A 13858-nucleotide genomic window follows, 5' to 3' on the forward strand; every position below is an offset into this window, starting at 1 on the left:
CTACGGTCAGAGTATTTTAGGTTACATCGTGGAACGAGGCAGGGGTGCCCTTTTCCCCCCCCCCTGCTGTTTGCCCTGGCAATTGAGCCGCTGGCCATGGCATTGGAGGGAGTTTAGAAACTGGAGGGGGTTGGTTCAGGGGAGGGGGGAGGAGGAGCATCAGGTCTCACTATATGTGGATGACCTGCTTTTGTACATTGCAGATCCGGTGGAGGGGCGGGGGAGGTCATGCAGATTCTTAGGGATTTTGGAAACTTCTTGGGATACAAGCTAAATGTGGGGAAAAGCGAGCTATTTGTGGTGCATGCGAGGGGCCAGGAAAAGAGATTGGGGGTGCTACCGCTCAAAACGATGGAGAGGAGCTTTCGGTACTTGGGTATCCAGGTGGCCAAGAGTTGGGGGGTCCTGCACAAGCTCAATTTAACACGGCTGGTGGATCAGATGGAGGAGGACTTTAGGAGCCGAGATATGTTGCCACTCTCCCTGGCGGGCAGGGTACAGTCCATAACGATGACGGTCCTCCCCAGGTTCCTGTTCGTGGAAACGGCGTCCTGTATAGATGGGTTCCTAAGCTGGCATAAGGCGGGAATCAAAAGGTTGGGGGACTTTTAAAATCGATGGGACCTTTGCCAGTCTGAGGGCGTTGGAGGAGAAATTTGGGTTAGCCCCGGGGAATACCTTTAGGTACATGCAGGTTCGGGCGTTCGTGAAAAAGCAGGTGGGGGAATTCCCGCTGCTGCCTGCCCGGAGGATACAGGACAGGGTGGTCTCGGGCGTGTGGGTAGGGGATGGCAGGATATCGGAAATATACCAGGAGCTGCAGGAGGCCTCGGTGGAAGAGCAAGTGGGAGGAGGAGCTGGGCGAGGAGCTGGATGATGGCCTGTGGGCTGATGCTCTGGGCAGGGTCAATTTCTCCTCATCTTGCGCCAGGCTTAGCCTGATTCAGTTTAAAGTGGTGCGCCGGGCGCATATGACAGGGGCGAGAATGAGTACATTTTTTGGGGGTAGAGGACAGGTGTGTGAGGTGTTCAGGGAGCCCAGCAAACCATGCCCATATGTTCTGAACATGCCCGGCACTTACGGAATTTAGGAAGGGCTTTGCAAAGGCTATGTCCAAAGTCTTGGATACGCGGGTAAAACCGAGCTGGGTGATAGCGATATTTGGGGAATCGGACGATCCAGGAGTGCAGGAGTCGAAAAAGGCCGGAGTTCTGGTCTTTGCCTACTTGGTAGCCCGGAGAAGGCTCTTGTTAATGTGGAGGGATGCGAATCCCCCAAGCGTGGAGGCTTGGATCAATGACATGGTGGGGTTTCTCAGGTTGGAGAAGATAAAGTTTGCCTTGCGAGGATCTGTGCAGGGGTTCTCCAGGCGGTAGCAACCGTTCCTTGACTTTCTCGCGGAACGATAGGTGGAGGTCAGCAGCAGCAACCCACAGTAGGGGGGGGAGGGGTTGATTTCATGCCCCATTTTGATTTTTTTTGTTAAATTTTTAGTTGGTTAGAGGGTTAAGTTGTTTTTGTTGATATATTGTTTTGTTCTCCTTGCATTATTTTCTCTTTTGTAGTGTTTTTAAAAAATTATTGAAAAATCTGGAATAAAAACATTTTTTTAAAAAGAGGAAAGGCTAAACTAAATAACTATTGACCAGTTATGGGCAGCACGGTAGCATAGTGGTTAGCAACAAATGCTTCACAGCTCCAGGATCCCAGGTTCAATTCCCAGCTTGGGTCACTGTCTGTGCGGAGTCTGCATGTTCTCCCACTGTGTGCGTGGGTTTCCTCCGGGTGCTGCGGTTTCCTCCCACAGTCCAAAGATGTGCACGTTAGGTGGATTGGCCATGATTAATTGCCCTTAGTGTTGGGTGGGGTTACTGGGTTATGGGGATAGGGTGGAGACATGGGCCTGGGTAGGGTGCTCTTTCCAAGACCTGGTGCAGACTCGATGGGCCAAATGGCCTCCTTCTGTACTGTAAATTCTATGAAATAGTCTATGAAATAGTTAGCTTTATGTCAAAACAATAATTCCATTTTAAACAAAATCTATTTTGGAAGGTAGGCACTAGTCAACATTGATTTGTGAAGTGCCAGTCAGATTTGATTAACCCAATATAATTGTTTTGAAGGAATAAGGTGGGGGACAGGGTAGGGGTGGGGGGAGACTTTAAAGCATTGACATTTGTGGTACTGATGGCATTCAGTGTGTATAGAGTACTTTCAGGAAAGAATAGAAAATTAAAAGAGGGAAGAAAATAGATCCATGTGGCAACATGTGAACTTTGGCACCAAGAATGAACAGATAATTCAATTGAGGGGCCACAATAGCCAAACTTGGTCCTTTACCTACGGGTAGCCATGACTCTTACAAGTTTTGACACGAAGCAAGCAGTAACTGCACATTCGCATTTCCAGTGCAGGAATACGAGCAGGGACTCTGGCCAGTCATTATCCCCTCAACTCAAAGGAATTGAGGCAAACTGTAGTAGTCCCTGTAACGCCCTGCATAAACTCATTTAATCCAGCAACTGGATATTCCATGGTATGTGCCTCAGATACTGACTGACTAATTTCAATGAGTCATCAGGGGAGTCCTAACAGGTGATCTTACTGGATATTAAATTACACAAAATGAATAAACTTTCAAAATATATACATAATATATTGACAGATTAGAGTCAAAGCCATACCAATTGCTATGTGTACACAATGCGCCTCACTGATGCAAGGTTGCCACACAACCAATAGCTATCCCAGAGTTATGCAATTTTGGTTAATGGTAACAAAAGCATTTCATTTTAATATAAATACATGGCCACGTTGTGCTCATTAAGAAAATGCAATGCATAGTATCTACTGATCCAAACAGATAGGAAAGATTCCAGGTTCAATTCTTGTTCAGTACAGGGCGAGTTAATTTAAGACAAGGGTAGCAAATTCTGGAATTTTCTTTTAAGTATATTTGGCTATGGAGAGGGGGAGAAACAGCCATGATTTCCAGTGCTAATCACAATCCAATGTCAGCTGCAGAATAGCAGAATAACTTTCTTAATGAGCCATTATTCAAAAAAGGGCTTAAAACAAGAGCATACTTTTCTCATGCCCTTCATGTTTTATGTACCCAATGTCATAAATTCCCCCAAAAATAAAGATGGCTTGCAAAGAAAAGAATTAAATATACAAGTTCACCAATTCTGAAAAATTGGACAAATTTTTAAATTTTCGTCTGCTATTAATATTTTGTCTTCCAGGGAAAATAAACTTTGATTTATAAACTTTGATTTACATACAATTCATCTGAATAAGCTGAAACTCCATAGATTCAAACTTGAGTTTAATTGCATGGTTACAAAACTTCAACAATATAATTTACTTCCATTCCATGTACAGTAAGAAAGAATTACCCAATATAAGCGTTTCGTCGATCCTCTTCTTTTCTCTTGATAAAGAACACAATGCCAATAATTAGCAGTAAACCTGCAATTGCTCCAATGACCGCACCTGCAATTATTCCCCCAGTTTTGGGTAGAGAACCTGAAAAAAAGTGTCATGAAGATGTGCTTTATGTCAATGATTTTTAATCCACTGGCTGCAAATATGAAATTGAACTTTAAAAAAAAACAGACCTTGAAAACCACAAACTAAAAGGTGATCTGCACTCAGTCAAGATTCCTATTGGAATGAAGACGAGTGTAATCTACCGGCTGTGTCCCACCCGAACAGGGCGACAGAGCTCTTCTGGGCTTTACTTAGCTCGCCATGCCTCATGAGATCTGGATCCTGCCCAATGTGGACGGAATTAGTATTTGTTAAATCTGTATATTAGAGTGAGTAGTTGGTCTCGCTCTAATATGGAGCTCGCCTGATCTACCCGAGGCATTGGGATCTAACCCCTTCATCTCAGAGACCTGATGCTAGTGCCGTTCAGTACTGTTCCCCACAAATGAGGATCAGGTATAAAGGCACTTGGTGGGGGACCTTGTTTTAAGTTAACTTGCCGGCCGACCAGGAGTTCATCGAATTATAATTGGAATGTATAATCATGTTTAAATTATGGGCACTTGAAGACAGGTCACATGGCCAGCCAACTTCTAGGTGTGTTTAAGTACATGCTCAGTAGACCTGATCACACAGCTATATAGCTGACTAGGGTTCCGAATGCTCTATCTTTCAGGAAAGTGTAGAGAAGGGCAACAAAATTAACTCCAAATATAAGGATGATTGGTCAGCACAGTGGCAGTGGTTAGCACTGCTGCCTCACAGCACCAGGGACCCGGGTTCAATTCCATCCTTGGTTAACTATCTGTGGGGAGTTTGCACTTTCTCCCAATGTCTGCATGGGTTTCCTCCGGGTGCCACAGTTTCCATCCACAGTCCAAAGATGTGCAGGTTAGGTGGATTGGGCATGCTAAATTACCCCTTGGCGTCCAAAGATGTACAGGTTAGGTGGAGTTATGGGGTTGGGTGGGGAAGTGGGTCGAGGAAGGGTGCCCCTTTCAGAGGGTGAGTGCAGGCTTGCTGGGCCCCAATGGCCTCCTTCTGCACTGTAGGGATTCTATGCACACTATGTCAATCGGGATTGGTGGAGAGAATAGAAAAGTGAACATTTCCGATGCAAATAGTTCCCAAAACATTGATAACCGAGTTTTCATTTTTGCTTCAGGTTTCCAATGTCTACAGTAATTTATTTGGAATTTCTGGCTCTTCATCTGTACAATGAATAAGTTTTTTTTTTAAATATACCCAGCTGAACACACAGAAGCATAGTTTAACAGTTCAGCACCTCAGCAATATAGCACACCTGTCACAAGTTGCGGTGTGTTGAAGCAAATAGTACAAAAATAGTAATTTTCAGGAAAAAAATATTAGCGCTAGTGATATTTTTGGCTCACCTTGTTCAACGACAATTACGTGAATTTTTGCACCAAACTGACTGAAGTCAGGATCATTGAACACATTACAGGTGTAAGTTCCATTATCTTTAAAATTAACGTTGTTTATGATAATGGAAACATCGTTCTTGTTGATGTTACCATCCCACGTAACTCGGTTATGAATAATTGTCGGTTTTCCCATTGAATAATGTAATACCTGTCACAAAAAGATGGAATGAATGAAATCACATTCCAAAAATATACGTTATTAATCAATGAATGCTCAATAAACAATTGTTCCGAGTTTTATACTGAATTTTAAAGAAAGAATTATACAATAAAGGCAATCAGGTGGACCCAAAAATTACAAAATTACATGCAACATCGAACTTACTAAAAATCAGTCCATCCTCCAAGCGCCACAGCAGATCAATTCAGTAGTACTTACAAGGAGGTAGAAGTTCCTCTTGAAGCATGGACTTATGAAAAACAAGTCTTCCTCTGCTGACAAATCCAAGAGTATATTATTTCTAAGAGTGATGGCTCCAATTATGTGCACAGCCATTCGTTTAAGATTGGTGTGCCTTGTGGCATGACCTCTGAGCTTGGCTCAAGAATGCTTGTCATATGACAAGAAAGCAAGAGATATTCAACCAGTTAATGTTGCCAGTAGTTTCCGTTATAAGCAGAACCAAAATTATGTCATCCATAAAATATAAACATATAGTTTTTTTTAAGAGTACCGTTAACGTATTTAAACATCACAAGGCACTTTACACATGCATTACAAGATATGACAATGAGCCACTTGAGGAGATATTAGGTCAGATGATGTTTGGTCACACATAGAATCCCTACAGTGCAGAAGGCCATTCGGCCCATCAAACCCGAATTGACCCTTCGGAAGAGCACTCTACTCATGTCCACTCACTCGTCTACCCCGCCCTATCTCCGTAATCCCATAACCTAACCTCCACATCGCTGGACACCAAGGAGCAATTTGTAATTATCAATCCACCTAACCCATAGATCTTTGCACTGTGGGAGGAAACCCACGCTGACATGGGAAGAACGTACAAACTCCACACAGACAGTGACCCAAGGCCAGAATTGAACCCGGGTCCTTGACGCTGTGATGCAGCAGTGCTAACCACTGTGCCACCCTACAAACAGGTACATGTTAAGGGATGTCTTAAAGGAGGACTGTGTTATGTATTTGTGACAGTTCCTAGTTGGAACAAGGTCACCGTAAGAGTTTGATCACGTGATAGACATACAGTGCAGAAGGAGGCCATTCGGCCCATCGAGTCTACACCGACCCACTTAAGCACTCACTTCCACCCTATCCCCGTAACCCAATAACCCCTCCTAACCATTTTGGACACTAGGGCAATTTAGCATGGTCAATCCACCCAACCTGCACTTTTTTGGACTGTGGGAGGAAACCAGAGCACCCGGAGGAAACCGACACAGACATGGGGAGAACGTGCAGACTCCGCACAGACAGTGACCCAGTGGGGAATCGAACCTGGGACCCTGGCACTGTGACGCCACGGTGCTAACCACTGTGCTATCGTGCTGCCGCTAATGTATGTGATGTTTTTTTTAAAATTTAGAGCACCCAATTATTTTATTTCCCAATTAAGGGCCAATTTAGCGTGGCCAAACCATCTAACCTGCACATCTTTGGGTTGTTGGGGTGAAACCCACGCAGACACGGGGAGAATGTGCAAACTCCACACGGACAGTGACCCAGGGCCGGGATTCAACCCCAGATCCTCCAAGTGATGTATTGATGACATCACGGGCAGTTTGGGTGGGCTAACAGTCAGTCCAGTCTCGCAGCCTGTAGAGAAGACAGCTTTCCACTAAAGCTCTTGTTTGCTCTTTGTGGGTCTGCAAACCTATTCTTTAAAAATATCACAAAGTAACTGCCGACAAAGTGCCTGATCCACACTGCAAACACCTGATAAGAACTGACGAAACCTGATGGACTAGAATAAAACATTTTTTTCTTTTCAACCATAAAAACCAGGCTTGAAAACCCATGATGAGATTGTGGAGATATTGCAGGACCACTTCTCACCTCAACCCCTGGTAATTGCCAAGAGGTTCAGGTTCCACAAACGTCATCAGCAAGGTGGTGAATCAATCACAGTTTGTAGCTACTTTGAAGAAATTAGCTGCATACTGTGAATTTGGAGATGTCTTGAATGACATCATTAGAGACAGACTTGTGTGTGGGTTAATAAGTTAAGCTATCCAGAAAAGGCTGTTAACAGAGTGAAGCTTAGACAGAAAGAAAGCACTAAGGAAGTGCAATAATTAAGCTCCACGAAATGTCAGCTGAGAAGCAAACACAGTCATAAGTTCAAAGCTGCCATCAATGTGTGAAAACTGGGCATATAGCAACTGAGTAAAGATGTAAAAAGCAAGAACTGTGGTAAAAAGAGGCACATCAAAAATGCATGTTGGAGAAACGAACAACAAGTTCCAAACAAGGCCTATGAAAAGCAAGAACCAAGTGCATCAAGTAGAAAACTGAGTAAAAGATGTATGTGATGCCAAAAGGGCCTGAAAAAGGACCAGTCAGATGATGAACGGTCATTGAATGTGCGTGCCATCATGATCACAACCACTGTTATTGGGTCATTCCTTTGCTGGATGGACAACCAGTGAAAATGTAGGTGGACACTGATGCAGCCATTCCACTGGTACCAGAAGCTTTACAAAAGAGAAAGTATGACATATTGCCTTAAAACACTCAAAGGTATCACTTAAAACATATGCTAGAGAAGTAGTGTCATTGAGGGGCCATATTGATGTAAATGTCCAGCTAAACAGACAGACTGCAGACTTGTCCCTGCACATCATTAAAGGTAACTATCCAGCCCTGATGGGGAGAACCTGGCTGGAAAGAATCATGCTGAAATGGGCCGAGGTAAATCTCAAATCCGGACCAAAGCAGGCCCAACTAAAAGCATAAAGGAACAGAAAGTAGCAGCTGCTGCAAAAGCTCTAAAAGCAGCTGTAGTCAAGGCCGGATCCGGTTAGTAGTGCTGGGACCAAGACGATGGAATTGTAACAAATGTGGTTCAGGATTGAGAAACAAGGGGTGAAGAGCTTAGGGAAGATACATATGACTGCTTTGACAAAAATGAAGGTCGATGGTGTACTGAAAAATTTGGTGAAGATGTCAGAATGCATTTACATGCTCACTTTGTAAATTGCGAACCACAGAGAAACGGGATATTGAGGTGCATCTCTAAACATTTTAGCAAAGAAAATACAGACTCCCTTCATGCAATCAACAAGAATAAAAGGATTGCGGATCGTAAATAAAGGCAACAACAGGAGCAAAAGGAGCCAGCACAGAAACTCATGAAGGATGTTTGGATGGGAGTTGCTTCAGATGACCAAATGAAAAGAGTTGAAGCTGCTCAGAGTGCAGTCTGCAACATTCCTTTCCTATTTCACTCTGCACAGCAGCATCTGAAGTCCAATGAACATACCAACAGCAAGAAGAATTACCATACCGAACCCAACCCTAAAGGCTAAATGTCATATGTTCTGAAAGGGTGAGAATCCATTTGGAAATCCTCAGGAGCAACAGCTTCAACTAGATAGTTTAGAAGTTACATTTGAGAAACAAGACTTGGAATACAAAGGGGAATGAAGCGGGAATGAAACTTAGAGGGGAGAGACACCTCTACCACTCTCCCAGGCAGTGCATTCCAGACCGTCACCACTTTCTGGGTAAAAAAGGTTTTCCTCAAATTTCCCCTAAATCTCCCATCCCTCACTTTGAACTTGTGTCCCTTCGTAACTGACCCTTCAACTAAAGGGAACAGCTGCTCCCTACCCATGTCACTCATAATCTTGTACACCTCAATCAGGTCACCCCCCAGTCTCCTCTGCTTCAGGGAGCAACCCAAGCCTATCCAGCCTCTCTTTATAACGTAAATGTTCCATCCGAGGCAACATTCTGGGGAATTTTCTCTGCACTTCCTCCAGTGCAATTACATCCTTCCTATAATGTGGCAACCAGAATTGCACACAATACTCCAGCTGTGGCCTCACCAAAGTTCTGTACAGCTCCATCATGACCTCCCTGCTTTTGTAATCTATGCCCCGATTGATAAAAGTAAGTTGTTGCAGTTCTGGATAACCATTTCTGCGGTAAGTGGCTGCAACTTGATCAGTTTCCACTCAAGAGTTGCCCAGCCGGCCTATGGAGTTACATCAGGGACGGGTGTAATTACATGAGCACTTTGTTCTGGGAGACAGTTGCCCCCTAGCTTAAGTAGAACTTTAAGGTTGATCAATGGTCAGAGGCAAGAGCATGTCAGGTAGGTGTACGATTTTGACAATAATACTAATCTTTAGAAATTTAAGTTGGTTTGAAGTAACATGTTTGGATTTTGCTAAATGAATTCGGGGAGAAGGCCAGGAAAGGGGTGGGGTCGGATGTGTGCAGAGTGTCCCGTGTGAGGATGTTTTTAAAAAAATATATCAGGGTAAACTATCAGGGTAAAACTGGTAGAACCATTCAAAGTTAGAAATTTCACTCGCCTCTGTTGGATGGTTCCCAGCCCAATTGTCCAGAGGAAGTTGGCACTTCTGGGCAATTGCTGGGTAAACCCTTTTGTGGGAACTTCCCCCCCCCCCCCCCCCCCCCGCCCCCCCAAGTTAGGTGCTCTTATCTTTAAACAAGAACCATCATGTCTTTAAATGAGACAGGTTTGCTAATGCCTAGATTTGCTGACCAGATCGGAGGACAAAACACCTATATTTCATGAAGATATCCTGCTCAAATTTTAAAAAAAAATTTAAAGTGCCCAATTCTTTTCTTTTTCCAATTAAGGGGCAATTTAACATGGCCAATCCACCTAACCTGCACATCTTTGGGTTGTGGAGGTGAGACCCACGGGAAGAATGTGCAAACTCCACATGGACCGTGGCCCAGGGCTGGGATCAAATCTGGGTCCTCGGTGCCATCAGGCAGCAGTGCTAACCACTGTGGCACTGTGCTGCCCATATTCTGCTAGAAATGACTGTCAATATCAACAGTCCCAGCAGATTGAAAGTCAGCAAATGTAATAGCGCTATTCAAGAAAGAAGGGGGAGAGAAAACAGAACTGCAGGCCACTTAGCAGCCATCAGGAAAGTGTTGGAATCTTTTATTAAGAAAGCCTCATAATGCACTAAGAAAAATCATAGTACCATCAGACAACGCCAATATGCGTTTACAAAAGGGAAACAATGCTTGACACATTTATTGGCGCATTTTGAGGATGTATCTAGTAGGGTAGATAAAGGGGAGCTAGTAGATGTAGTATATTTGGATTTCCAAAAGGCATTTGATAAGGTACCACATAGAAGATTAATACACAAGATTAGGGTTCATGGAAACAGGAATCAAAGACTACAGATAAATGGGGCATTTTCAAGTTGGGAAGCTGTAATTAGTGCCGCTGCCATAGCTATTTATAATCTCTGTTAATGATATGCACGAAGAGGGCGGCACAGTGGTGCAGTGGTTAGCACAGCTGCCTCACGGCACAGAGGACTCTGGTTCAATCCTGACTCCGGGTCACTGTCCGTTTGGAGTTTGGATAAAAAGAATTGGATACTCCAAGTTTATTTTTTTAAAATGACATGCACGAAGAGAACCAAGAATAATATATATATATTAGTTTGCTAATGCTACAATTGAAATGCAAGATGTGTGGAGGTCACAAAGAGGGCGCAAAGAGTGTGCAACAAAGTGGCAGATGGAGTATAATGTGAAGTTATTCAGAACAGAAAAGCAGAATATTTGCTAAAAGATATGTAACGTCTAAATGTTGATGTTTAGTGAGATTAGTGTGTACTCATACAAGGAACACAAAATTATCATGCAGGTGCAGCAAGCAATTAGGAAGGTCACTAGTATGTCGGCCTTTATTCCAAGAAGAATGGAGTACAAGAATAAGTAAGTCTTGCTGTAACTGTACACAGCTTTGGTGAGACCACACTTAGAATACTGTGAACAGTTTTGGTCCCATTATCTAAGGAACGATATACCAGCATTGGAGGCAGAGAAGGTTCACTAGATTGATCCCTGGTATGGAGGGATTTTCTTATGAAGTGAGGTAGAGTCTGTACTCATTGGAGTTTAGAAGAATGAAAGACAGCCTTATTGAGACATATTGGATTCTCGGGGGTCTTGACATGATAAATGTTGAGAGATTGTTTCTCTCTGTGGGAGAGTCCAAGACCAGAAGGCATAATCTTAGAGTGAGGAGTCATCCCTTTAAGGCAGATGAAGAAGAATTTCTTCAGAGTGTAGATAATTTGTGGAATTCTTTACTGCAGAGGGGTGTAGGAAATTGAGGGTTATGAGGATAAGGCGGGACGCATTCATGATTTTTACATCAGATCAGTCATGATCTCATTGAATGGTGGAGCAGACCTTATGGGCCGAGATGCCTCTTCCGCTCTAATGTCTTATGGTCTTGTGATTGTGGATGCTCTATTGTTGAATATATTTAAAGTTGAGATGTTTGGTCTCTCAGGAAATGGGAGAAGGGAAGCTGAAGCTGAAGATCAGCCATGATGGTATTGAATAGCAGAGATGGCTCGGTGGGCTATATGGTCCACGCCTGCTCCAATGTCCTTATGTTATTTTCAGGAAATCCCCCCAAACAATGTATACCATTTCTAAGTACATGGGTACCGATGCTTCGCCATGGTGATAAACATTTTATTAAAATACAAAATAAAAGGAATTTGGTAGAAAGAGAAAACATTGACATAGTAATAAAACCCATTTAAATAACACTTTATAATACTCACATTGAAATCTTGCCCACCAGTTCCTGCTCTGAAAGTCCAAAATGCGGTCAGGTGGCTACCGACAATTTGATTTGATTTGAACGTACATGACAATCTGACATTTGTCCCATTTTCAACGGTCATCTCCGATTTAGTATAAATGTCAAGACCAAACACGGGATTGATGACTGAAAGAAAAAAATGGACATTCTACTAATTTTTGGTAAATGCATTTGGTATACCATCCAAATATTTAGGCTCCATTTGCAATCAATCCCCTTATTTCCATAAAACCACAGTTGCATGCACTAAGTTTTTAAAATTAGCAGTACTGGAAATACTTTAATACATGGCATTGCACAATTGCCTCCTTTCTTCTGTTCCTCAAAATTTGAGAGCAAAGTTTAAAAAATAGGCAAGGTGGAAATAGAAATAACAGATTGCTAGCCAAAATGTTCCAGTATAGCTACAATACTGGTATTTACTCAGCAATGTGGAAAATTGCCCAGGAGTCAGCAACAGTGCTATCAAGCGGCACTTACTCAGCAATAACCTGCTCACAGACACTCAGTTTGGGTTCCGCCAGGGTCACTCAGCTCCTGACCTCATTACAGCGTTGGTTCAAACGTGGACAAAATAGCTCAATGCCAGAGGTGAGGTGAGAATGACTGTTCCTAACATCAAGGCAACATTTGACAGACATCAAGGAACACTCACTAGATTGGAGTCAATGAGAATCAGGAGAAAACTCTCTGGTAGTTGGAGTCATACCCAGCACAAAGGCAGATGGTTGTGGTGGTTGGAGCTCCAGGACATCACTGCAGGAGTTCCTCAGTAAGCAGTCTTACAACACCAGGTTAAAGTCCAACAGGTTTGCTTCAAATCTCTAGCTTTTGGAGCACTGCTCCTTCCTCAGGTGAACACTGCTCCTTCCTCAGGTGAATGGAGAGGTAGGTTCCAGAAACATTTATACAGACGAAGTCAAAGATGCAAGACGATACTTTGAATGCGAGCATTTGCAGGTAATTAAGTTTTTACAGAGCCAGAGAGAGGGGTAACCCCAGGTTAAAGAGGTGCTCTGGAAACTAGTGATTTGAAACAAACCTGTTGGGACTTTAACCTTGGGTTGTAAGACTTCTTACTGTGCTCACCCCAGTCCAATGCCGGCATCTCCACATCAGGAGTTCCTCAGGATAGTGTCCTAGGCCCAACCATTTTCAGCTGCTTCATCAATGACCTCCCTTCCATCATAAGGTCAGGCGTGGGAATGTTTACAGATGACTGCACAAAGTTCAGCACCATTTGCGACTCCTCAGACAATGAAGCAGTCCGGAGACATGGATTTCACAGGGGCAGGAATGGTTGTTAGATGTTCTAAGAAGAATAGGGAGGGAGGTAACAGAGGAGGGGGAGTGGCAGTTAATTAGGGAGTGCATCACAGCTGCAGAAAAGGAGGTAGTCGAGGAGGGTTTGTCTATTGAGTCAGTAAGGGTGGAAGTCAGAAACGAGCAGTTACTTTATTGGGAGTTTTCTATAGACCCCCCTATAGCAGCAGAGAAATAGAGGAAAGATTAGGCAGCAGATTTTGGAAAGGTGCAGAATTAACAAAGTTGTCATGGGTGACTTCAACTTCCCTAATATTGATTGAAACCTCCTTAGTGCAAATGGTTTGGATGGATCAGATTTTGTCAGGTGTGTCCAGGAAGGATTCCGGACTCAATATGTAGATAGGCCGACTAGGGGGGAGACCATATTGGATTTGGTGCTTGGCAACGAACCAGGCCAGATGTCTCGGCGGGAGAGCATTTTGGTGACGGTGACCACAACTCCTTGACCTTCTCCATAGTCATGGAGAGGGATAGGAACAGACAGTATGGGAAGGTATTTAATTGATTGGGGGAGGGGAAATTATACTGCTCTTAGACAGGAGTGGAGGAGCATAAATTAGGAACAGTTGTTCTCAGGGTAATGCACAACAGTAATTTGGGGGTTGTTTAAGGAGCACTTGCTGCAAGTGCTGGATAGTTTTGTCCCACTGAGGCAAGAAGGAATGGTAAGGTGAAGGAGCCTTGGATGACAAGAGAAGTGGAGCTTCTAGTCAAGAGGAAGAAGGAAGTTTACATAAGGTTGAGGAAGCAAGGATCTGGCAGGGCTCTAGAGGGTTACAAGATAG

General features: G+C 43.6%; 1 protein-coding gene across 4 annotated transcripts in view; it reads right to left on the reverse strand.

Annotated features, from left to right (window-relative positions):
- The window catches only part of mpzl1l (myelin protein zero-like 1 like), a 69772-nt gene that overhangs the window by 28531 nt on the left and 27383 nt on the right, over nt 1-13858 (reverse strand). For all 4 annotated transcript variants that reach the window (XM_038801882.1, XM_038801879.1, XM_038801880.1 and 1 more), the window contains exons 2-4: nt 11707-11873; nt 4888-5086; nt 3400-3529 (exon numbers count right to left, since the gene is read on the reverse strand). In XM_038801882.1, the coding sequence (XP_038657810.1) occupies nt 3400-3529; nt 4888-5086; nt 11707-11873 (496 nt within the window). The remainder of the gene's footprint in view (nt 1-3399; nt 3530-4887; nt 5087-11706; nt 11874-13858) is intronic.

The sequence above is a fragment of the Scyliorhinus canicula genome, chromosome 7, assembly GCF_902713615.1.
Source record: "Scyliorhinus canicula chromosome 7, sScyCan1.1, whole genome shotgun sequence".
Classification (NCBI taxonomy): Eukaryota; Metazoa; Chordata; class Chondrichthyes; order Carcharhiniformes; family Scyliorhinidae; genus Scyliorhinus; species Scyliorhinus canicula.